The 26234-nt window shown below is 42.1% G+C and overlaps 1 protein-coding gene across 5 annotated transcripts in view; it reads right to left on the reverse strand.

Moving 5' to 3' along the window:
- The window catches only part of whrna (whirlin a), a 180385-nt gene that overhangs the window by 144277 nt on the left and 9874 nt on the right, over window positions 1-26234 (reverse strand). For 4 of the 5 annotated variants that reach the window (XM_073052449.1, XM_073052448.1, XM_073052446.1 and 1 more), the window contains exon 2: window positions 20224-20535. The exons of the other annotated variant lie outside the window; for it this stretch is intronic. In XM_073052449.1, coding sequence (XP_072908550.1) covers window positions 20224-20535 — 312 coding nt within the window. The remainder of the gene's footprint in view (window positions 1-20223; window positions 20536-26234) is intronic. 5 annotated transcript variants of the gene reach the window in all.

The raw sequence follows: 26234 nt of genomic DNA on the forward strand, positions 1-26234 counted from the left end.
ACTTTATATATTGATTAATACATATCTGATTGTTAATTAATCTATTAATTGTGTACTCTCAAATGTTTTGTACTTATATTTTACTTATGTTTTTCTTAAAAATTAATAAAAAGATTTAAAAAGAAAGAGACAGAGATCACAGGGTCATCAGGTGCAGCAGGGATCTTCACAGCTGTAGTTATAATCTCTCTTTCAAAATGGGCATAGAAGGCGTTGAGTTCACCTGGTAGTGAAGCATCGTTGCCATTTGTGCTATTGGGTTTTGCTTTGTAGGAAATAATGTCTTGCAAACCCTGTCAGAATTGTCGTACATCCAGTGTCACCTCCAACCTCGTTTGAAATTGTCTCTTTGACCTTGAAATAGCCCTCCATAAGTCATACCTGGTTTTCTGGTACAAGCCTGGGTCACCAGCAGAAGACGTACTTCCTAGTTCATCCATGGCTTTTGGTTAAGGAATGTACAGCAAGTCTTTGTATGCACACACTCATCCACACAGGTTTTAATGAAGTTGGTAACAACTGCAGCATGCTCATCCCAGTTTGAAGATGAATCACTAAATACAGTCCAGTCCACTGATTCACAGCAGTCCTGCAGGCGCTCCTGTGCTTCCCTTGTCCAAACCTTCTTGGTCCTCACTACTGGTGCTGAAGTCTTCAGTCTCTGCCTATACTCAGGGATTAGAAGTACAGCCAAGTGATGAGACTTCCCGAAGTGAGGGTGTGAAATAGCACGGTAAGCATTCTTGATGGTGGTGTAGCAATAGTCCAGTGTGTTGTTTCCTCTGGTATTGCAAGTGATCTATTGATGGTAATTGCTTAGTGATTTTTTTTCAGACTGGCTTGGTTAAAATCTCCAAAGACGATGGTGAAGGGGTTAGGGAGCGCTGTTTTGTGCATGCTGATCCCATTGCTCAGATCATCTGAAGCCTGATTGATATTGGCCTGAGATGGAACGTATACTGCTACCAAAATGATCCCAGAAATCTCCCGCGGTTGACAAAAAGGACTGCTAGATATTCCAGATCTGGAGAGCAGAATTGGGACAGCAATGATATATTTGTGCACTAAGAAGAGTTGATCATGAGGCATACTCCTCCACCTCTGCTTTTGAAAGACTCTATGGATCTATCCTGACGGTGTATAGTAAACCTACCGATCTGAATCGCTGCATCTGATGCAGAAGGGGTTAACCAGGATTCCGTGTAAGAAAGGACACACATAGTCCTAATGTCCCTCTGATTCAATACCCTAGCTCTGAGATCATCGATTTTATTCACCAGAGACTGCATGTTTGCCAGCAAGATGGTCGGTATTGGGAGTTTAAAACTCCATTTCCTTAAATGCACTTGTATCCCTGATCTGCAGCCACACTTCCTGCGTGGAATCCTAAGAGGATGTATCCATCCACAATCGGTATTGTTTCCATCAGTTTTAAGCAGTGATAGTTTAAACGCTTTAGGACATCTTTGTTGACTGTACTGGCCTTGGAAGCAGTTGTGCTTTTTAGCTGTATCAGACTGAAACGAGAATATTTAATCCTATCCATTGAGAGTTCTACTGCTACATGAGTTGCCCCTAGGCACTTTGGAAGTAATTACCTAAAAATATTAACCATTTTACCTGTTTATTGATGCTTTGGATTTAAAAGAACCAATCACCTAGTTCGATGCCTATTCTTCAAATGCCAGGTGGTTGTATGGCCCCTGGCATTTGAAGAATACGTATCAAACTAGGTGACTGGATCTTTAATGTATACTGGAGCTATCGCATAACAATGTCAGGTAAGAAAGCTTTTGGCATATCGGTCTTCATAAATCAAAGTAATGCATACAGAAGATGGGATATTATATTGAAGTTTTATAAGATACTGGTGAAGCCTAATTTGGAGTATTGTGTGCAGTTTTGGTCACCTACCTACAGGAAACATAAGACTATAAAACATAGGAGCAGAATTAAGCCATTCAGCCCATTGAGTCCATTCTGCCATTTCATCATGGCTGATCCCGGATCCCACTCAACCTCATACATTCCTGCCTTCTAGTCATATCCTTTGATGCCCTGGCCAATCAGGAATCTATCATCTTCCACTTTGAATGTACCCAAGGACTTGGCCTCCATCACAGTCTGTAGCAGACCATTCCATAGATTCACCATTCTTTGGCTAAAAAAAAATTCTCTTTACTTCTGTTCTAACAAGTCATCCCTCAGTTTTGAGGTTGTGTCCTCTAGCTCTGGATACCTCCACCAGTGGAAGGATCCTCTCCACATCCACCCTATCTAGTTCTTTCAACACTCGGTACGTTTTAATGGGATCCCCACATTCTTCTAAATTCCAGTGAGTACAGGCCCAAAGTTGCCAAATGCTCCTCATATGTTAACCTCTTCATTCCCAGAATCATCCTTATAAACCTCCTCTGGACTCTCTCCAATGACAATACATCCTTTCTGAGATACGGGGCCCAAAACTGTTGACAATACTCCAAGTGTAGCCTGACTAGTGTCATATAAAGCTTCAGCATTATCTCCTTGTTCTTGTATTCTATTCCCCTTGAAATAAATGCCAACATTGCATTTGCCTTCTTTACCAGATTCAATCTGTAAATTTACCTTCTGGGAGTCTTGCACCAGGAATCCTAAGTCCCTTTGCACCTCTGATGTTTGAATTTTGTCCCCATTTAGATAATTGTCTGCACCATTGTTCCTTTTACCAATATGTATTATCAAACATTTCCCAACACTGTATTCTATCTGCCACTTTTTTGTTCATTCTTCCAATTTGTCTTGAGTCCTGCTACAATCACATTGTTTCCTCAGCACTACCTAGCCCTCTACCTATCTTTGTATCATCCATTAGAAAGTCATCAATTCCACTACCTAGATCACTGACAAACAATGTGAAAAGCAGCAGTCCCAATTAACTCCCATGGAATATGTCTAGTCAATGGTAGCCAACCAGAAAAGAACCCCTTTATTCCCAATCAATGTAAGGTGTAAGAGTAAAGAAAAAAAAGTAAGGCTGTTACTAGGTCTGGAGGATCTGAATTATAAGGAAAATTCAAATAGGTTAGGACTTTATTCCTTGGAACATAGAAGATTGAGAGGAGATTTGATAGAGGGACACAAAGGGTATAGATAAGGTAAATAGAAACTGGCTTTTTTCCACTAACATTGGGTGGGACTACAACTAGAGATCATGGGTTTAAGGATGAAAGGTGAATACTTTATGGGAAACTTGAGGGGAAACTTCACTCACAGGGTCATGAGAGTGTGCAACGAGCTGCCAGGGCAAGCAAGCTCGATTTCAAAGTTTAAGAGAGGTTTGGATAGGTACAATGATGGTAGGGAAATGGAGGATTACAGTCCTGGTGTAGATCGATGGGAGTAGGCAGTTTAATCGGCCAGATGGGCCAAACAGTCTGTTTCTGTGCTGTACTTTTCTATGATTCTACCGCTTGTAGCAAACTCCAATTTTCAATATTGCTGAACAGGTCATTATAACCCTTTAAACATAAGTGTGCAAGTAGATAATTCAGCCAGAGTGACATTGATGGCTGCAAAATGAGAAAATGTTAAGGGAAGAATATTTATAATGATCAGTGATAGCTTTCATAATAAAGGAAACCAGCTGTGACTGTAGTTAGTAAAAACTGGAGTTTAATGTAAGGGATTTTGCCTTTCTCCTCCACTGTAATATACAAATGGCTACATAGTCTAATCCAGTGCTGGTGGGTCATATTTACCAGATCTTTAAAATGCTGATTAAAGGAACATACTTCGTGAGAACAAACCATAGCAAAATAAAGCCCATCAGGATACCCCACTGCTAAACAGAGATAAACAAGAGCTGGCTTGGGTGGATTTAACAACAGCAATAAAACATATTGTTACCGGGGATAAATCAGTGCACTATGGCTGTATCATCAAAAGCAAACATCTGGAATTACTCATGATGGAATGGTGAAGCAGACTCAATGGGCTGAATGGCCTTTGTTATGTTTTATGGTCTTAATAGGAGAATGGGATTGAGAGGGATAATAAATCAGCCATGGTGATAAATCATGTTTTTGATGCCAAGAGGAGGTGAATTATTCCAACAGTTTACAATGCCTGTTCACACTTTTCAACAAACAGATTAAGAAAGACCAGTCATTTCCAAACACAAAATGCTGGAGAAACTCAGCAGGCCAGGCAGCACCTATGTAAAAGTGGAGTCACTGTTTCGAACCGAGACGCCGAGACCCTTCTGCAGGACTGGAGAAAAAAGATGTGAAGTCAGAGTTAGGTGGGGCAGGGGAGGAAGAATCACAAGGTGATAGGTAAAACCAGGAGAGGGGAAATAGTGAAGTAACGAGCTGAGAAGTTGATTGGTGAAAGAGATATACGGCTAGAGAAGGGGGAATTTGATAGGAGAGGACCAAAGGCCATGGAAGAAAGAAAAAGGGGAGGAGCACCAGAGGGAGGTGATGAGCAGGCATGGAGATGAGGTGAGACAGGGAAAAGGGAATGGAAAATATAAAGTGTTGCTCCCTCAACCTGAGTGCGGCTTCATCGTGACAGTCGAGGCAGCTGTGGACCGACATGTTGGAATGGGTTTAGGAATGGGAAGTGGAATTAAAATGGGTGGCCACTGGGAGATCCTGCTTTTTCTGGCGGACAGAGCATAGGTGCTTGGCAACACACGGTGAAGCGGTCTTCCTTTGATTGTACAGCGGCATAGATGCAGTAGAAACGCTCCCGCACAGTTCTGGAGTGAAGCTTGAAAAAGCAGCCAGTTTTCAGTGGGAGTCTTTGATTAGACAGTAGTGCAGATGAAGCAGAATCGTTCTTGCGCAGGTCCAAAGCGGAGCTTGAAAATCCCAGTCTCTATAGAAGAGAGGTACCGTCTAGCAAAGCGGTCATCATTGGTGTGGTCTGAATCAGAGTGGTAAGGCTTTGGCTCAGCAGGCTTCGGCAAGAAAAGGCAAAGGTGAGGCAAGTAGGTAAATTTGTTTCTTTTATTCTTATTGAACTCTTGATAGAATAGGGCATATATCTGCAAGGCCACTGTTCTGTTGTGGGTGTCAGATGTGGGATTTCCAGGAGAATTCCAGCCTCCCCAATGGCCACATCTGTATTGAGATGCAGCCTCCTTAGAGACCACGTTAGGGAACTGGAGCTGCATCTCGCTGATCTTCGGCTTGTTAGGGAGAGTGAGGAGGTGATAGACAGGAGATACAGGGAGGTAGTCACCCCAAGGCTACAGAAGTCAGATTAAAGAATGACTATCAAAAGAGAGAAGGGAAAATGTCAGATAGTGGAGAGCACCGCTGTAGCCATCCTCCTCAAACAATAAGTACTCCATTTTGAGAACTGTTGGAGGGGAGAAAATGACCTATCTGGGGGAAGCAACGGTGGCTGTTCCTCTGGCATTGAGTCTGGCCCAGTGGAGCAGAAGGGTAGGGAACTGAAGAGGATGGCAGCAGTTATAGGGATCCTATAAATTAGGAGGACAAATAGATTATTGTGGACGTGAAGAAGAAACACGGATTGTAGTTTGCCTCCCAGATGCCAGGGTCCACAATCTTTCTGAACGTACTTACATTATCCTGAAAAAAGGGAGGGCGAGTAGCCAGATAAAGGAATAGCTGACAGGTAGGAGGGAGCAAGTGGAAATAAAGGAGGCCTTTTCTGATTGGCTGCCAGTGTCTAGTGGTGTTCCTCAGGGGTCAGTATTGGGATGGCTACTTTTCATATTGTTTGTCAATAACTTAGATAATGGAATTCATGGCTTTGTGGCAAAGTTTATGGAGGAATTTAAGGTGGGGGGATTATATGGGAGGCAGGGTTTAAGGGTCAGAAGAACATTGTGGGGCCGAACGGCTGGTACTGTGCTGTACTATTCAATGTTCTATGTTCTTGACATTAGCGTGTGATGTTGCTAAGCAGAAATTAGTCAAATCCTCAAAACAAGATTGCACTTATAATACATTTCCTAAAATTGATGGTGTTAATTCCGATTGTCCAATCAACAACAGCAGCATGCCACAGCAACAAGGTTTCTTGCAGGGTTGGTGTGCTTGTTTAAAAGGAGAGCTTCGCGGGCATTCAGGCTTATTCCACCAGTTCAATCAGCAGCAGCAGCAGGCCACAGCGATGGGGTTTCTCACAGGTTGGCAATGTTTGTTAAAACTTCAGAAGGGACAAGCGGAGCGGCCATTCTTGGGAGTAGGCTAGTGGTGAGAGTATTGATAGGTGACTCAATAATCAGGGGAACAGACAGGAGATTCTGTGCACGTGAACAGGAGATGTGGGAGTATGTTGCCTCTGCCATGCACCAATGAGGATGGAAACAGGATGTTGGAAAATGCACAGTCGTGCACTTTGGTAGTAAAAATAAATGTGCAAACTATTTTCTAAATGGGGAGAAAATCCAAAAACCTGAGATGCAAAGGGACTAGGGAGTCTTTGTGCAGAACACCGTAAAGGTTAACTTGCAGGTAGAGTCAGTGGAGAGGAAGGCAAATGCAATGTTAGCATTCATTTCAAGAGGTCTAGAATACAAAAACAGAGATGTGATGCTGAGGCTTTATAAGACATTGGTGAGGCCTCACCTTGAGTATCGTGCACAGTTCCGGGCTCCTCATCTGAGAAAAGATGTACCGACATTAAAGAGGTTTCTGAGGAGGTTCACAAGGATGATTCTAGGAATGAAAGGGCTATCAAACAAGGAACATTTGATGGCTCTGGGTCTGTACTCATTGGAATTTAGAAGAACTGGGGGGGGGGGGGGGGAATCTCATTAAAACCTTTTGAATGTTGAAAGACCTAGACACAGTAAATGTGGATAGGATGTTTCCCATGGTAGGGGTCTCTAGGACAAGAGGACACAGGCTCAGGATAAAGAAGTGTCTGTTTAAATCAGAGATGCAGAGAAATTTTTTTAGCCAGAAGGTGGTGAATTTGTGGTATTTATTACCACAGGCAGCTGTGGAGGCCAGGTCACTGGGTGTACTTAAGGCAGAGCTTGATCAGTTCTTGAATGGACATGGTGTCAAAGGTTACGTAGAGAAGGTTGGGGAGTGGGGCTGAGGAGGGGGAAAAAGGATCAACCATGATTGAATGGTGGAGCAGACTCAATGGGCCAAATGGTCTCATTTCTGCCATGTCTTATGGTCTAATTGTCTAAACCTTTAATTTTGTTCATACTTGTTTCATATTCCTATCAAGGACTTTTGATTAGATTCACCTGAGCTTTAACTTTTCTTTTGCAAACCCCAGCTCCAGGGTCGTTGGTGCCAGATCTATCCATGCTTCGGTGCACTCATGTTACTTTCTCCAGTGGTACAACTTGCAATTAACTCTGTTCGCTAACAGCACCAGTGATATTCGATTCAATCAACAGAGGCACAAACTGTGCATCTATACTGCTAAACCAGACCAAATAAAAAGTATTCCATTAAAATGTAGGCAAAATGAATACTTCAGCAGTTTAACAAAACAAAGTGACAAACCCTCAGGCAAATACTACACAATTGAGCAACAGTTCCCAATGGATAGGCAGTGCATGTTTTGACTACGCATATAGCAAAGGATCCACAAGATGATGTGAAACTGAATGATAGTGTGTCAGCTGTCAGTGCTCAAACTTCTGTTGCAGGAAGAAAATCTTCTGTATCTAGTACCTCCTCTGCATGCATTAAAGCAGAAGCTAATTTAACTGTATCAATTTCATTCAAGCAATTAATGAATGACAAATATGCATTGGAAGAGCAAGAGGAGCAGCAACAGAAAAGGAAAGAACAGCTTAAGCTGGAGGAAGAATTGCTGTACAGGTGACCAAAGTTAACGTGGTAAGAGCTTTAAGTGTGGCAAATGCTAAAGTGCTCCAGCAGGACAATCCTATGGTGCAAGTTCCTTTATTGATAGAACACTGAAGAAAACAAAAACAGTCAATGTTGATTCATTTATTCCTCAACTGTCTGAAATATGAATTAGACCCCCAAGAGGTAGTTCAGCCTGCACTAATGAGGCAATCTGAACCTATGTCATATCCAACAGCTCAAAGGGCTCATGGGGATATTCAGTTACAGCATAGAAACACTTGTTTCAGTTGATAGATGTCAGAATAGTATTACTGATGTTATGAGGAAGCAAAATGAAACAACACATTTCATCTTTGCGTAAAAGAGATATTAAAATCTTTGAAGATCCACGGCAGTATCATGCATTCATGAAGGGAAGACTGGCAGCTGTAGAGACTGTCTCCATTTCCTTGAACAGTACACTAGGGGTCACCCTAAAGAACTTGTCAGAAATTGCCAGCATGTTGACTTACCTAAAAGCTAAGACTTCACTGCAGGAACATTTTGGTAATGAACAGAAAACTGTATCCACTTACATGCAAAAGGCTCTTTTTTGGGGTACCTATCAAATCTGAAGATATGAAAGCTCTTCAAGACTACAGTCTTTTTCTTAAAGGTTGTAATGCCGTGGAAGAAGTGCAGTACATGTATGAGTGGACATGCTTGCCAATATGTCGATTGTCATAAAGAAATTGCCCTATATACTTAAAGATAAATGGAGAACAGTGGTCTCTGAACTGCAAGAATAGCACGACTATAAGATTAATTTCATTGACACGGTTGATTTTATTGAAAGCCAAGAAAAGATTGCTTCACACCCAGTGTCTGGGAATATACAAAATGTTACATCACCTGCAACAAGCAAAGATGTGAACAGAACTAAGTCACAATTTCATTCTAAGGCTAAAGGAAGCAGCTTTACCACTACTGTGGCCACTGTGAGAGAAGTAACACTAAAACTGAACCTGGAACTAATGGAAGAGAAATGGTTTCATCAGCTAAAAGGTTTTGCTTGTTCTGAGAGGGTGAACATACATTAGATTTATGTCCTCAGCTGGAGTAAAGGCACACAGTGAGAAGACTGCTTTCCTAAAGGAAAATGGTGCCTTCTATGGTTACTTGTGTACAGTACACATCAGCAAGGTTGCAGGAAGTGTCTTTCATGCAAGATATGCAATGGCAAGTATCCCAGCACACTTCATATTCACCCTGACAAAAAGGATGCAAAATCAAAAAAAAAAGCCAAGAATCTGAAACAGCAGTGAGTATCCAATGGCCTTACAGGGACTGGTGATCATGATTATAAATGTCCCATAGCTTCAGTACAAGTGAAGTCTAAGAAGGGTAACAGGACAGTGGTTACTTAAGCTTTCCTAGAGCAAGGAAGTACAGCAGTGTCCTGCATAGTGGGCCTCACGAACAAGCTCAACCTCACAGGGAAAAGGGCATTCATTCTCTTATGCACCATGGGTCAGAAGATGATCATGAGTAGTATCATTGCTTCAGGACTTAAAATAGCTGACTTAGATGGTGAAAACTATTGTAAACTACCTAATATCTATACACAGGGAAGAATGCCTGTCCAGAAATGTAATATTCCCCATCGGAGGGATCTCCTGGGATGGTCTCACCTGAAATGTATCCAGTTGCCAGAGATTGATTCAGAAATTGAGCTGCTGATAGGGCTAAATGTGCCTAAAGCATGGAGCCATTGCAAGTGATTTGCAGGTTTAATGATGGACCCTATCCAATTAAACAATGTTGTACTGGACTGTGAATGGACCACTGGAGGAGACCATGGTGATGGAAGAGACTAGGCATAGCCAGAGCTAACAGTTAACAAGATTTCAGATGTGGCCAGGATGAGCTTTGGGAGCAACAACTTAAGGCAGACTTTTCTGAATGTACTCAGGATAAACAACCTGGTTTGTCAAGAGAAGACCACAAGTTCACGGAGCTGGTTGAAAATTTTGCAAAATTGGCAGATGATAGTGCTGACGATAAGGCAGCTGGTTTACAGAGTCAGTGTGTAGTGAAGAAAGGTCATTGATAGGGGAAAATTGCAGTCATCAGGATGATTTGCAACATAAAAGGCAGAGAAAATTGAATAGGGTGAATACAGGACTGAAGGTGTTGTATCTGAATGCGCACAGTATACGGAATAAGGTAGATGAACATGTAACACAGTTGCAGTTTGGAAGGTACGATGTTATAGGTATTACTGAATCAAAGCTGTAAGAAGATTATAGCTGGGTGCTTAATGTCCAAGGATCTACATTGCATCTAAAGGGCAGGCAATAAGGCAGAAGGGGCAGCATCACCTTGTTGATTAAAAATGAAATCAAATCATTAGAAAGAGGTGACAGAGGGTCAGAAGGTTTTGAATCATTCTGGAAAGAGCTAAGGAATTGCAAGGATTAAAAGACCCTGATGGGAGTTTTATACAGACCTCCAAACAGCAGTAAGGATGTGGTCTACAAATTACAACAGGAGATAGAAAATACATGTCAAAAGGGCAATATTACAATAGTCAAGGGGTGTTTCAATATGCAGTTAGATCGGGAAAATCATGTTGGTGCTGGATTCCAGAAGGAGGAATTTCCAGAGTGCCAACGAGATGGCTTTTTAGAGCAGGTCATGGATGAGTCCACTAATGAATCAGCTATTCTGGATTGGGTGTTGTGCAATGAAACAGAAGTGATTAGAGACCTTAAGGTGAAAGAACCCTTAGGGGCAAGTGATCATAATATGATCGAATTCACCATGAAATTTGAGAAGGAGAAGCAAAGGTCAGATGTATTAGAATTATAGTGGAGTAAAGGGAATTACAGAGGCATGAGAGAGGAGTTGGCCAGAAGTGATTGGAAAAAAAAATTCTGGCAAGGATAATGGTAGAGCAACAGTTTGGAAGGCACAGGGTATATACATCCCAAAGAGGAAGAAGTATTCTAAAGGAAAGATGACAAAACTGTGGCTAACAAGAGAAGTCAAAGCTAACATAAAAACCAAAGAGAGGGCATATAATAGAGCAAAAATTAGTGGGAAGTTGGAGGATTGGGAAGCTTTTAAAAAGCAAAAGAAGGCAACTAAAAAGGTCATTAAGGTAAAGATGAAATACGAAAATAAGTTAGCCAACGATATTGAAAGAGGATACCAAAAGTTTCTTCAGAAACAAAGTGTAAAAGTTGATATTGGACAGCTGGAAAACAAAGGTAGATAGATAGTAATGGGAGAACAAGGAAATGGAGTAAGAAATGAATAAGTATTTTGCATCAGTTTTCACTGTGGAAGACACTAGTAGTATGGTGGAAGTTCCATGTGTCAAGGGTCATGAAGTATGTGAAATTATCTTTACCTTTTTTGGGAAACTGAAAGGCCTGAAGGTAGATAAGTCACCTGGACCAGATGGTGTGCACCTCATGGTTCTGAAAGAGGTGGCTGAAGAGATTGAAGAGGCATTGGAAATGACCTTTCAAGAACCACTAGATTCTGGAATGGTTTCGGAAGAATGGAAAATTGTAAATGTCATTCCAGTTATTCAAGAACAGAGAGGCAGAAGAAACAAAACCATGGGGCAATTAGTCTGAGCTCGGTGTTTGGGAAGATGTTGGAGTCAATTATCAGGGATGAGGTCTCAGGGTACTTGGAGGCACATGGTAAAATAGGCTGTAGTCAGCCTGGTTTCCTCAAGGGAATATCTTGCCTGACAAATCTGTTGGAATTCTTTGAAGAAACAACAAGCAAGATAGACAAAGGAGAATCGACTGATGTTGCATACTTGGATTTTCAGAAGGCCTTTGACAAGCTACAAACCTATGGTATTACAGGAATGATTCTAGCATGAATAAAGTAGGGGTTGATTGCCTTGAAGCAAACAATGGGAATAAAGGGAGCCTTTACTGACTGGCTGCCAGTGACTAGTGGCGTTCTGCAGGGGTCTGTGTTGGGACCAATTCCTTTTAGGTTATATGTCAATGATTTGGATGATGAAATTGATGGCTTTGTTGCAAAGTTTGCAGACGATATGAATATAGGTGGAAAGGCAAGTAGTTTTGAGGAAGTAGAGAGACTATAGAGGGACTTAGACAGATTAGGAGAACAGGCAAAGAAATGGCAGATAGAATACAGTATTAGGAAGTGTATGGTCAAGCACTTTGGTAGAAGAAATGGAAAGGTTGACTATTTCCTATATAGAGTGAAAATACAAAAAACTGAGGTGCAAAAGGACTTGGGAGTCCCTGTGCAGGATTCCCTAAAGGTTAATTTGCAGGTTGAGACGGTGGTAAGGAAGGCAAATGCAATATTAGCATTCATTTGAAGAGGACGAGTATATAAAAGCAAGGATGTATTATTGAGATTTTATTAAGCACTGGTGAGGCCTGACTGGGAGTATTGTGAGCAGTTTTCGGACCCTTATTTTAGAAAGGCTGTGCTCAAGTTGGAGAGGGTTTAAAGGAGGTTCATGAAAATGACTCCAGGATTGAATGGCTTGTCATTTGAAGAAAATTTGATGGCTCTGGGCCTGAGTTCACGAGAATTCAGAAGAATGAGGGGTGAACGCATTGAAACCTATCAAGTGGTGAAACGTCTTGATAGATGGATGAGGAGAGGATGTTTCTTATGGTGGGAGAGTCTAAGACTAAAGGACACATTCTCAGAATAGAACAGAGATGAGGAGGAATTTCTTTAGCCAGAGTGGTAAATTTGTGGAATTCTTTTCCACAGGCAACTGTGGCAGCCAAGTCTTTATGTATATTTAAGGCAGAGGTTGACAGGTTGATTGGTCAGAGCATAAAGGGATACTGGGAGAAGACAGGAGATTGGGGCTGACAGGAAAATTGGATCAGCCCTGATGAAATGGCAGAGCAGACTCAATGGGCCAAATGGCCTAATTCTGCTCCTATATATTATGGTCTTATAATAGGAAGATTGCTGAACAGTGTGCTCTAAATCCAAGGAAGAGGATTAAGAATGGTTTGTCATTGCACACTGACTACATAGCTTTCATATGGATGTCATCTCCAAAAGTTGTGTTGAAAGATTGCCAGCAGAGGATCTGGAATGCAGTGATGGGAAAGTCTGATATATTTCACATCATGGTGTTTATCACCCCAGAAAAGGGAAACTTCCTGTTGTGTTTAACTGAGGAGCAACTTTTCAGGGAATATCACTTAATGCTCAGCTTTTACAGGGACCAGATCTTACTTGCTCACTGATTGGAGTAAAAACCAGACTCAGAAAAGAACTAGTGGTGTTCATGGCTGGAACTGAATCGATGTTTCATTAGGTTAAGTTACTAGTGGAGCATCTGCTGAGGGTTCTCTGTTGACCTGATGGTGACCTCAGCCAATATATGCTGGACTTTAGAATGGTGGTACATCTCTTTGGAGCAACTTCATCACCAAGCTGTGCCAATTTCACTCTTAAGAAATGCATAGAAGACAATGAAGAAGAGTTCAGCCATGAGACGATGTATAAGGTTTTGTATTTCTTCTATATTGATGATGCCTTGTTTCAGTGTCCTCTGAGAAAGTGGTTTCTCTTTATCATAACTTTATATCCATTTGTACTAAAGGCAGCTTTTGAATCACAAAGTGGATAAGCAACAGACATAGTGTGCTGTCTGTGATACCAGAAGAGCAAAGAATGAAATACATGAAGGATTTGGATTTGAATCAAGATATTCCTTCAGTGGGGAGAGCATTGGTGTGAAATTCACACCAGTACTTTTCAAAAGGCATTTGATAAGGTGCCACACATAAGGCTGCTTAACAAGATAAAATCCTGTGATATTACAGGAAATATACTGGCATGGACAGAGGAATGGAGGAAGACAGTGTGAAATGCAGGAAGCAGCAAGTAGGAATAAAAGAGGCCTTTTTCTGGTTGGCTGCCAGTGACTAGTGGTGTTCCTCAGGGGTCAGTATTGGGACCGCTACTTTTCACATTGTTTGTCAGTTATTTGAATAATGGAACTGATTACTTTGTGGCAAAGTTTGTGGATGATATGAAGATAGGTGGAAGGGTAGGTAGTGCTGAGAAAACAATATGACTGCAGCGGGATTTAGACAAATTGGAAGAATGAGCAAAAAAGTGACAGATGAAATACAGTGTTGGGAAATGTACGATAATGCATTTTGGTAAAAGGAACAATAGTGCTGATTATTATCTAAATGGGGAGAAGGTTCAAACATCAGAGGTACAGAAGAACTCTCGTGCAAGTCTTCCAGAAGGTTAATTTAAAGGTTGAATCTGTGGTAAAGAAGGCAAATGAATGTTGGCATTTATTTCAAGAGCAGAATATAGAAGCAAGGAGATAATGCTGACCATTTATAGGGTTCTAATCAGGCCACTCTTGGCATATTATCAACAGTTTTGGGCCCCATATCTGAGAAAGGATGCGTTGGCATTGTAGAGAGTCTGGAGGTTCACATGGATGATTCTGGGAATGAAGGGGTTAACACATTAGGAGCAATTGGCAGTTTTGGGCCTGTACTCACGGGAATTTAGAAGAATGTTGGAGGATCTCATTGAAATCTACTGAATGTTGAAAGGACTAGATAGGGAGGATGTGGAGAGGATGTTTTCTACATTGGGAGTATTCAGAAATAGAGGGCACAGCCTCAAAATTGAGGGGTGACCTTTACGAACAGAGGTAAGGAAGAATTTTTTTAGCCAGAGAGTAGTGAATCTATGGAATGCTCTGTCACAGACTGTGGTGGAGGCCAAATCCGTGGGTATATTCAAGGCTGAAGTTGGTCATTTCCTGATCGGTCAGGACATCAAAGGATATGACTAGAAGGCAGGTGTATGGGGTTGAGTGGGATCCGGGATTAGACATGATGGAATGGTGGAGCAGACTCAATGGGCTGAATGGCTTAATTTTGTTCCTACGTCTTATGGTCTTGTGGAAATTGTGCATTGTCTGATACTTTCAAGTTGAAGATCTCAATCCAAGGTAGACCACTCACCAGAAGGGGGATCCTCTCCACAGTTATTTCCATCTATAATCCTTCAGGAACCTTGAGTCTGATGATGCTATCTGCTAAGAAACATACAAAACCTACAGCACAATATGGGCCCTTTGGCCCACAAAGTTGTGCTGAACATGTCCCTACCTTAGAAATTACTAGGGTTACCCATAGCCCTCTATTTTTCTAAGCTCCACGTATCTATCCAAAAGTCTCTTAAAAGAGTGTTTCAATGTAGAGTGAAGGGGAGGTGGATGTGGTAACAGGCATAATCCATCACTTCTTATCTTGGATATGTTTGAGGCCTGGATTCTTAAATTTAAGAACCTGCCCTTGTTTCTTAGTTGGAAGAGGAGGGAATTATCACTTACTCAGGAGTGAGCCACAGGGAATGATTTTTTCCTTGATTGCTAACTTTGCTAATTGGAACACTTAGTTATGCTAATTATACCACTTAGTATCGCTAATATCACTACTGGACCATTATATCGCTATTTTAATCTTCTTAGTTCATCTTTTTGCTGGTTTCCTAATAAAGGATCGTAGTACCTTTCTCAATTTGGAAATTCGTTATCTGGAAGCACGTCATACAGTGTCAATTACCTTGACTTAGGCTACGTCCACACTAGACCAGATAAATATGTAACCAAAGCTTTTTCTCTTCGTTTTGACCCTCCGTCCACACTGAAATGGCATTTTCCTCCCCTGAAAATGGAACTTTTCTAAAACACCCTCCAGAGTGTGTAAATTTGAAAACGCCAATTGGGCAGAGTAGTATGGACGGGGTAATTGGAGATTTCTAAAAATGCAGTCATGACGTGCCAGAACAGATGGTGGTGGCAGCGCAGCATTTCATTGCTTTCTTGAATGCAACCTCCCACACAAGCTAACAATTTCAGAACAGAGACAGAAGCCAGAAGAGTTAGAAATGTACTCACCAAATACTTTGAAAACAGGGCAAAGTGAGTATACTTATTTATTCAGAAAGTTATGGGTCAGTCTTTGCTTGTATGAAGGTGGTTTACCTATTTATGCAAGTACTTCTCTGACAATAGATGTGTAACAGCCTAATGTAACATTGAATGGAAATACAAGATAACACTGATGCAGACATGTTTTATACATTTAACAAGGTGCTTTATTAATGCAACAGTGTTAGTCAGTTTTTCAATGTTCATCATCAGCCGGGTCATACTGTCTGTGAACTCCTTGTTGGTTGCCTCCATATGCTCCAGTATTTGTTTTTTTTTTAGTTTTAAGTCCTCCTGCGTGAGAGTCAACAGCTGTTCGTCATTTGGCAATTTCCTTTTAAGTTTTTCTAGTTTGTAACTGCACAAATGTGCACTTTCACAGCGAGATTCGACACCAAACATGTCACTTGTTTTCTGTAGATGTGTTCTGCGCATGCCCAGTAGGAGGAGATTCGCCCAAATACCCGTTTTAATGTGGATGAAAGGTATTTTCAAAAACGCTTGATGTGGTGTGGACGCTTATCGTTTTTACGTGAAAGCGGTGTTTTCAAAATTACCCAGTCTAGTGTGGACATAGCCTTAGTCTGTCAGCGATTTTGGTTTGTTTTAAAGTAACTGCTACATTAGGCTTTTATCCCTAACATTCACAATACACTTAAGATATTAAACAGTAGTTTAACTGTTTTGGGGCAGGAGTGACCTGTACGAAAAGGAGAGGTTGCACTTGAATCCCAGGGGAACCAATATCCTGACAGGGAGGTTTGCTAAAGCTACTGCAGAGAGTTTAAACTAGAATCACTTGGGGTTGGGAACCAAACTGAAGAGACGGAGGACAAGGCGGTTGGCTCACAAATGGAGAAAGCTTGGAGACAGTTCGAGACGGAGGACAGGCAGGTGATCGAGAAGGGACACGATCAGGCCAATGGTTTGAGATATGCCTATTTTAATGCAAGGAGTATTATGAACAAAGCAGATGAACTTAAGAGCGTGGATCAGTACTTGGAATTATGATGTTGTGGCTATTACAGAGACTTGGATGGCTCAGGGACAGGAATGGTGACTTAAGAGTGCCAGGCTTTAGATGTTTCGGAAAGGACAGGGAGGGAGGCAAAAGAGGTGGGGGAGTGGCACTGTTGATCAAAGATAGTGTCACAGCCGTAGAAAAGGAGGAAGAAATGGAGGGATTGTCTACGGAGTTTATGTGGGTGAAAGATAGGAACAAGAAGGGGTCAATAACTCTACTGGGTGTTTTTTTTAATATATAGACTAACCAATAGTAATAGGGACATCGAGGAGCAGATAGGGAGACAGATTCTGGAAAGGTGTAATAATAACAGGATTGTGGTAGTGAGAGATTTTAATTTCCCAAATATCGATTGGTATGCCCCGAGAGCAAGGGGTTTAGATGGAGTGGAGTTTGTTAAGTATGTTCAGGAAGGTTTCTTGACACAATATATAGATAAGCCTACAAGAGGAGAGGCTCTACTTGATCTGGTATTGGGAAATGAACCTGGTTAGGTGTCAGATCTCTCAGTGGGAGAGCATTTTGGAGATAGTGATCACAACTCTATCTCCTTTACCATAGCATTGGAGAGGGATAAGAACAGACAAGTTAGGAAGGCATTTAACTGGAGTAAGGGGAAATATGAGGCTATCAGGCAGGAACTTAGAAGCATAAATTGGAAAAAGGGTTTCCCTCTCAGTGAAATGTACAAAAGAAATGTGGCAAATGTTCAGGGGATATTTGTGTGGAGTTCTGCATAGGTACATTCCAATCAGACAGGGAAAGGATGGTAGGTTACAGGAACTGTGGTGCACAAAGGCTGTTGTAAATCTAGTCAAGAAGAAAAGAAGAACTTACGAAAGGTTCAAAAAACTAGGTAATGATAGAGAGCTAGATGATTATAAAGCTAGCAGGAAGGAGTTTAAGAGAGAAATTAGGAGAGCCAGAAGAGGCCATGAGAAGGCCTTGGCAGACAGGATTAAGGAAAACCCCAAGACATTCTACAAGTATGTGAAGAGCAAGAGGATAAGACGTAAGAGAAAAAGACCAATCAAGTGTGACAGCGGAAAAGTGTGTATGGAACCGGAAGAGATTGCAGAGGTACTTAATGAATACTTTGCTTCAGTATTCACTATGGAAAGGGATCTTGGCGATTGTAAGAATGACTTACAGTGGATTGAAAAGCTTGAACATGTAGATATTAAGAAAGAGGACATGCAGGAGCTTTTGGAAAACAACAATTTGGATAAGTCACTGGGACCGGACGAGATGTACCTCAGGCTACTGTGGGAGGCGAGGGAGGAGATTGTTGAACCTCTGGCGATGATCTTTGCATCCTCAATGGGGACGGGAGAGGTTCGGGAGAATTGGAGGGTTGCGGATGTTGTTCCATTATTCAAGAAAGGGAGAAAAGATAGCCCAGGATAGCTCAGTGAGTCTTACTGCAGTGGTTGGTAAGTTGATGGAGAAGATCCTAAGAAGCAGGATTTATGACACTAGGTGAGGCATATGATTAGGAATAGTCAGCATGGCTTTGTGAAAGGCAGTTCATGCCTTATGAGCCTGACTGAATTTTTTGAAGATGTGACTAAATGCATTGATGATGGTAGAGCAGTAGATGTAATGTATATGGCATTTCAGCAAGGCATTTGATAAGGTACCCCATGCAAGGCTTATTGAGAAAGTAAGGAGGCATGGGACCCAAGGGGACATTGCTTTGTGGATCCAGAACTGGCTTGCCCACAGAAGGTAAAAAGTGGTTGTAGATGGGTCATATTCCTCATGGAGGTCGGTGACCAGTGGTGTGCCTCAGGGATTTGTTCTGGGACCCCTACTCTTCGTGATTTTTATAAATGACCTGGATGAAGAAGTGGAGGAATGGGTTAGTAAATTTGCTGATGACACAAAGGTTGGAGGTGTTGTGGATAGTGTGGAGGGCTGTCAGAGATTACAGCAGGACATTGATAGGATGAAAAAAATGTGCTGCGAAGTGACAAATGGAGTTCAACACAGATAAGTGTGAGGTGGTTCATTTTGGTAGATCATATATGATGACAGAATACAGTATTAATAGTGAGACTTTTGGCAGTGTGGAGGATCAGAGGGATCTTGGGGTCCACGTCCGTAGGACACTCAATGTTGTTGCGTAGGTTGACTCTGTGGTTAAGAAAGCATATGGTGCATTGGCTTTCATCAATCATGGGATTGAGTTTAGGAGCTGAGAGGTAATGCTGCAGTTTTATAGGACCCTGGTCAGACCCCACTTGGAGTACTGTGCTCAGTTCTGGTCACCTCATTATAGGAAAGATGTGGAAACCATAGAAAGGGAGATTTACAAGGATGTTGCCTGGATTGGGGGGGCATGCTTTATGAGAATAGGTTGAGTGAACTCAGCTTTTATTCCCTGGAGCAACTGAAGATGAGGGGTGACCTGATAGAGGTGTATAAGATGATTAGAGGCATTGATTCTGTGGATAGTCAGAGGCTTTTTCCCAGGGCTGAAATAGCTAGCACAAGAGGGCACAGTTTTAAGGTGCTTAGAAGTAGGTACAGAGGAAATATCAGGGGTAAGTTTTTTTTTAATGCAGAGAGTGCTGAGTGCGTGGAATGGGCTGCTGGTGATGGTGGTGGAGGCAGATTTGATAGGGTCTTTTAAGAGACCCCTGGACAGGTACATGGAGCTCAGAAAAATAGAGGGTTATAGGTAACCCTAGGTAATTTCTCAGGTAAGGACATGTTTGGCACAGCTTTGTGGGCCGAAGAGCCTGTATTGTGCTGTAGGTTTTCTATGTTTCTACATAATGCCATTAAGATGATTCACACTTTAATCCTAAGTGATTCTGATAACATTGTCTAAAATCTAAAGTTTTTGAACTGTTACTTGAAATGAGTAAAGTGCATTTGCAATAGAATATGGGACTATGAAGCAGAAGTGGTATCGAGGCTGATTTTACTTTGAATTTCAGTGTATAAGTTACACCTAATGGCTTCACACTTGACCATTTGCACTGATTAATAGTTCAAAAAACATAAATAATTAAATGCTCATGATCACACGATTTGTACACATTCTGTATTTAAGAAACTGTCCTCTGGTAATTTTCCTGTCACTTAATCTCTTTCCTTGTTATCACTCATTCTTTCGATGCAAATACAACCAGCAAGGCCACCAGTTATTACCCAACTCTAACACTGGTTGGGATTCAGTTGATGTTGGTTCAATCCCTTACTGAAGATCAGGTACTGTATCTACCAACATGGAATGAATTTCACACTAAAATGAGGCACAATTCCGATGGTCATGTGTATGAGCTTGTTCAAATTTCATATATAACAAATACCTATTTAACAATGATCCAATGTTATAAAAAGTGGAAAAGACTGATGGCAAATCACCATGGAATTCCATACATTGCTGTTTCAATTGAAAGACATACCTTCACAGCTTCTGCATGAGTAACTTTGTCAAACATCTTGTCGTTCACTCGGAGAATCTGATCGCCTACCCGAAGTCCTTCTTTTTCGGCCAAGGAACCTTGTTCAACAAGAGACACATAGATTCCGACCCCATGTTCTGAGCCACCTCGGATACTGAAGCCCAAACCCTCGTGAGTTTTATTTCTTTTCAGTGTCACCTGCCTGATCTCTCCACAGTTTTCCTTCGTCGCCCAGGTTTGGTAGAGGGGAGCTATCCATTGATCGGTGCTGAAGTTGCCATGTCCTGGGCCACAAACTGGAGAATCCACTGGCTATGGAGGGTGGGAAAGAATGGTGTTATAAAGAGATGTTCTGATGCAGGTAGAATGCATTGCCCTCACTTCATCCCAAATTAGTTAAACCCAATCAATTACTTTTTAAAGAGTTGTGAAGTTATATTGTAAGCTGTACATTTATGTTCAATAAGGTAACAACCAGTTAACCACTTTTGGTGATGCTAATTCAGGGATGGACATTAGTTCCCTGTCTAGTAATAATGTGCCTGTACTTGATGCAAATAAACCATCAGCACCATTACATTCATCTCAGAGAGCATATTGGCCTTCAGTTTGACACCTGAGCTCAAAGGTGACATGATTTTGTGAAATGTAACTCACATTTGTCAGACTAATTGGACTTCTTTAAATGACATGAGCTGTGAATACCAGAGAATCAGTAATATACTATTATTCAGGTATTTAGAAGGCTTTTGATAAGATGTGAGTATGACAGATCAATAGAGCTTTGACCAGATCGGAAGTTTGGAGAGGAGGGGACCAATCAGGTCCACTGTCCGAGGATAAAAGGCAGGAGTGGATCACTGCAATGAAATAGAGCTTTGACCAGCCACCAATCTGTGCTCGGGATTGATTAGTAAGAGCAAATTAAAGGAAGGCAGGGGCAAGCGCAGGGACCATCGTCTGAATGTACATAGTCAAAGTGGTGATCTTAAGGCTTCAGCTCTTTGATGCTTCAGTGAAGAGAGGCTTCACTAGGAAAAAAAAGCTCTTTTTTCATTAACCTCTCTGCTAAGACAGTAGGGACGACAGGCAGGATAGTGAAATGCTCTTCTTGCAGGATGTGGGGTGACAGGGAGACCTCCAGTATCCCTGATGACTACAACTGTGAGAAGTTCACAGCTTTAGCCTCTAACAAACTGCATTAAGGAGTTGGAGCTGGAACTAGGTGAACTCCCAATCATTTGGGAGGCTGCAAGGATGATAGATAGGACATATGGAGAGGTAGTTACACCAAGATGCAGAACACAAGAAACTAGGTAATAGTAAGGAAGAGGAAAGTGGTTAAGGAGCCAGTATCACTTTGGATACCATGGGAGTGGATGGCCTGAGAGGAAAGTTGCAATGAGCAAGCCTCTGTGACTCAGAAGGGAAGGCAGGAGAAGAGGCATGCTGTGGTGATAGGAGATTCATTAGTTATGGAAATGGACAGGAGATTCTGTGGGCGAGAACAAGATTCCCAGATGGTATGTTGCCTCCCAGGTGTCAGGGTCCAGGCCAAAGTAATGCCTGAGAACAAAGACATAAAGGAGATGGAAAAACTCTATTTAATATTTTTTGTAGATGGCCCCTCATCAGTACAGATGGGTGAGAGGAGAACTGGATGTAGCACATATGTAGAAGATGAAGATGGCCAGGAAAGGAATAGTATAGCCTTAAAGTTACTCAACACCATAAATGTACAGTCAGCAGAATTGGCAGCTGCGGCATATGAAGTTAGTCACCTGGAATGTTTTCCGCCTGGATCAGTTATATATTCAAAGAGTATGTACGTTTGTAATAGGTTTGGAATATCTTCCCTAAACCTCTCCACTCTTCTTCCAGAGACACTCTCCAGAGAGGAGAGTTTATTATAAGGAGTCTCAGAACGAAGAGTGTTGGAGATGAGAGTTTGTCATAAGGAGTCTCAAGTGGAGCATTGGAGAAGAGTGTTTTTATAAGCTGTCTCAAGAAGGAGAACGTTGGTGACTCATGGCAGTTTGGAGCTTTGAGCAGCAGCAAATCAAAGACTGGAAGCTTGAGAAAAGGTAGCTCCCTCAAGTTTGTCAATTGATTTGAAAACTACCTCCCCCTCCCTCCCCCGGTTATTGTTCTTCCTTCTTTACATTTGCTCAGTTAGAACAGTAGCAATGCCAGGCAGGATAGTAGAATGCTCCTCTTGCAGAATGTGGGAAGGCTGGGAGACCACCAGTGTCCCTGATGACCACACCTGTGAGAAGTGCATTGAGCTGCAGCTTTCAACACCCTGCTTTAAGGAGACAGAGCTGGAACTGGATTGGCTCTGGATCATTCAGGAGGCTGAGGGAGTGACAGATAGGACACATTGAGAGGTAGTTATACGCAAGGTGCAGGACACAGGATACTGAGTGTCAGACAGGAAGGGGAAAGGGGTTAAACAGCCAGTGCTGAGTACTCCTGTGGCCATCCATCTTAACAACAGGTATATCAGTTTGGATACTGTTGGGAGGGGTGACCTAGAGAAAAGAGAAGCAACACCTTACATTTTGTCTGGGCAGCCTCCAAACTGATGGCACGATCATCAATTTCTTAAACTTCCGGTAATTGCCCCTCCCACACCATTCCCCATTCTTGTTTCCCTCTCTCACCTTATCTCTTTACCTGCCCATCACCTCCCTCTGGTGCTCCTCACCCTTACTTTGCTTCCTTGGTCTTCTATCCTCTCCTATTAGATTCTCCTCCTCCAGCCCTTTATCTCTTTCAGCAATCAACTTCCCAGCTCTTTACTTCAATCCCTCCCCCTCTCCTGGTTTCACCTATCACCTACCACCTTGTATTTCTTCCTCCCATCCTTCTTACTCTGACTTCTCCCCTTTCCAGTCCTGTAGAAGGGTCTTGGCCCAAACATTGACTGTTTACTCTTTTCCATGCTGCCTAGATTTCCAGAATCTGCAGATTTTCTTGTGTTTGTATTCCCTGATGGCATGTTACCTCCCAGGTGCCAGGGTCCAGGATTTCTTGAATCGTGTCCTCAGCATTCTTAATTTGGAGGGGAAACAGTTAAAGGTATGGCCCAAGTAGGTACCAATGACATACAGTAGGTAAGAAGAGTGACAAAAGGTCTATAAAGGGCGTTCACGGAGGTAGGTGCTAAGTTAAGAGCAGGACCTCCAGGAATGCAATCTCACGATTTCTGTCCATGTCACATGCTAGTGAGGTGAGAAATAGGAAGATTACACAGTTTAACATGTGGCTAAGGAGTTGATGTAGGAGCAAGGACATGAGATTTTTGGATCATTGGGCTCTCTTCCAGGGAAGGTGGGACCTGTACAGAAAAGATGGTTTGCACTTGAACTGGAAAGGGACTAATATTCAAGCACGAAGGTTCACTAGCACTGCACAGTGGTGTTCAAACATGAGTTGCAGGGGAATGGGAACCAGAGTGCCAGAACAGATAGCAGAAATGTTGTGGAGACAGATGTTGTTAAGACCTCGGACAAAGTTGGGAATCAAAAGGTTGAGCATAGACAGACAGACACACATACTTTATTAATCCTGAGGGAAATTGGGTTTCGTTACAGTTGCACCAACCAAGAATAGAGTAGAAATATAACAAAATAAAACCAGAAATAATTAAATGATAGTAAGTAAATTATGCCAAGTGGAAATAAGTCCAGGACCAGCCTATTGGCTCAGAGTGTCTGACACCTCGAGGGAGGAGTTGTAAAGTTTGTTGGCCACAGGCAGGAATGACTTCCTATGACGCTCAGTGTTGCATCTTGGTGGAATGAGTCTCTGGCTGAATGTACTCCTGTGCCTAACCAGTACATTATGGAGTGGATGGGAGACATTGTCCAAGATGGCATGCAACTTGGACAGCATTCTCTTTTCAGACACCACTGTCAGAGAGTCCAGTTCCACCCCCATAACATCACTGGCCTTGCAAATGAGTTTGTTGATTCTGTTGGTGTCTGCTACCCTCAGCCTGCTGCCCCAACACACAACAGCAAACATGATAGCACTGGCCACCACAGACTCGTAAAACATCCTTAACATCGTCCGCCAGATGTTAAAGGATCTCAGTCTCCTCAGGAAATAGAGACGGCTCTGACCCTTCTTGTAGACAGCCTTAGTGTTCTCTGACCACGATGAACATCCTTAGCTGCGTATATTCCAATACAAGAAGTATCGTAGGAAAGGCAGATAAGCTCAGGGCATGGATCAACTGCTGGAATTATAATATCATAACCATTAGTGTGACTTGGTTGCAGGAGGAGCAGGACTGGCAGTTCAATATTCTGGTAACATGAGGGGAAACTTTTTCACTCAAAGGGTTGAGAGAGTGTAGAATGAGCTGCCTGCACAAGTGATGCATGCAAGCTCGATTTCAATGTTTAAGAGAAGTTTGGATAGGTGCATGGATGGTAAGGGTATTGAGGTAGATGGGAGCAGGCAGTTTAAATGGTTTGGCATGGACTAGATGGGCTGAAGGGCCTGTTTCTGTTTTTAAGACTTTTGATGATGAGATAACATTCACTTTAGGATATTATGTGATATGTGAGACAGTCAGATATTTTAGTGGATCTTCCAGTGATAACATATTCTTCTCAGTGATTGTTCAACAATGATGATAATATTTCCCTCATTATTTGATATTGGCAGAAGCTTTACTCATGGAACTGAAAATTCTCTGGGAATTGGAGTCAACACATTTTGCTTAATGATAAACATCAGATCAAGTTTTCATATTTAAGTGACATTACTGGAGACTATAACCTGTTTGCCTTCATGAATACATGAACTGCGATTGAACAGGATCTACTGTACTGAATACGGACTATGATCAACCAATTTATTCTGGTATTTGTGAATTCACTCATTTCATCTCTGGGCCTGTGTAAGAATAGGACCAATCTGGTGCAATAGTGGAAACACGTGCACGCAGTTGGAGGGGGTAGCGGAGGTTCTTAATGAATACTTTGCTTCAATATATTCACCAGGGAAAAAGACCTTGGCAATTGTGGGGATGACTTACAGTGTACTGGAATGCTTGAGCATATAGAAAGAGGATGTGCTTGAGCTTTTGAAAAGCATGAAGTTAGGTAAGTCACCGGGACCAGATGAGATATACCCAGGCTACTGTGGGAAGCGAGGGTGAAGATTGTTGAGCCTCTTGCGATGATCTTTGCATCATCAATAAGGACGGGAGAAGTACTGGAGGATTGCAACTGTTGTACCCTTGTTCAAGAAAAGGAGTAGAGATAACCTAGGAAATTATAGACCAGTGAGTCTGATTTTAGTGGTTGGCAAGTTGTTGGAGATCCTGAGAGGCAGGATTTATGAGCATTTGGAAAGACATAATCTGATTAGGGATAGTCAACGTGGCTTTATCAAGGGCAGGTTGTGCCTTATGAGCCTGATTGAATTCTTTGAGGATGTAACAAAATACATTGATGAAGGTAGAGAAGTGGATGTAGTGTATATGGATTTCAGTAAGACATTTGATAAGGTTCCCCATGCAAGGCTCCTTCAAAAAGTAAAGTGGAATGGGATCCAAGGAGACCTTGTTTTGTGGATCCAGAATTGGCCTGCCCACAGAAGGCAAAGGGTGGTTGTAGATGGTTCATATTCTGCATGGAGGCCGGTGACCAGTGGTGTGCCTCAGGGATCTGTTCTGGGACCCCTCCTCTTTGTGATTTTTATAAATGACCTAGATTAAGTAGTAGAAGGGTGAGTTAGTAAGTTTGCTGATGACACAAAGATTGAGGATGTTGTAGATAGTCTGGGGGGTTGTCAGAGGTTACAGGACATTGACAGGATGAAGAACTGTGCTTGATGTGGCAGATGGACTTCAACCTAGATGAGTGTGAAGTGGTTCATTTTGGTAGGTCCAATTTGAAGACAGAATATTATATAAATGGTAAGACTCTTGGCAGTGTGGAACATCTGAGAGATCTTGGGGTCCGTGTCAATAGGCCACTCAAAGCTGCTGTGCA

Source organism: Hemitrygon akajei, chromosome 7 (assembly GCF_048418815.1).
Source record: "Hemitrygon akajei chromosome 7, sHemAka1.3, whole genome shotgun sequence".
Lineage (NCBI taxonomy): Eukaryota > Metazoa > Chordata > Chondrichthyes > Myliobatiformes > Dasyatidae > Hemitrygon > Hemitrygon akajei.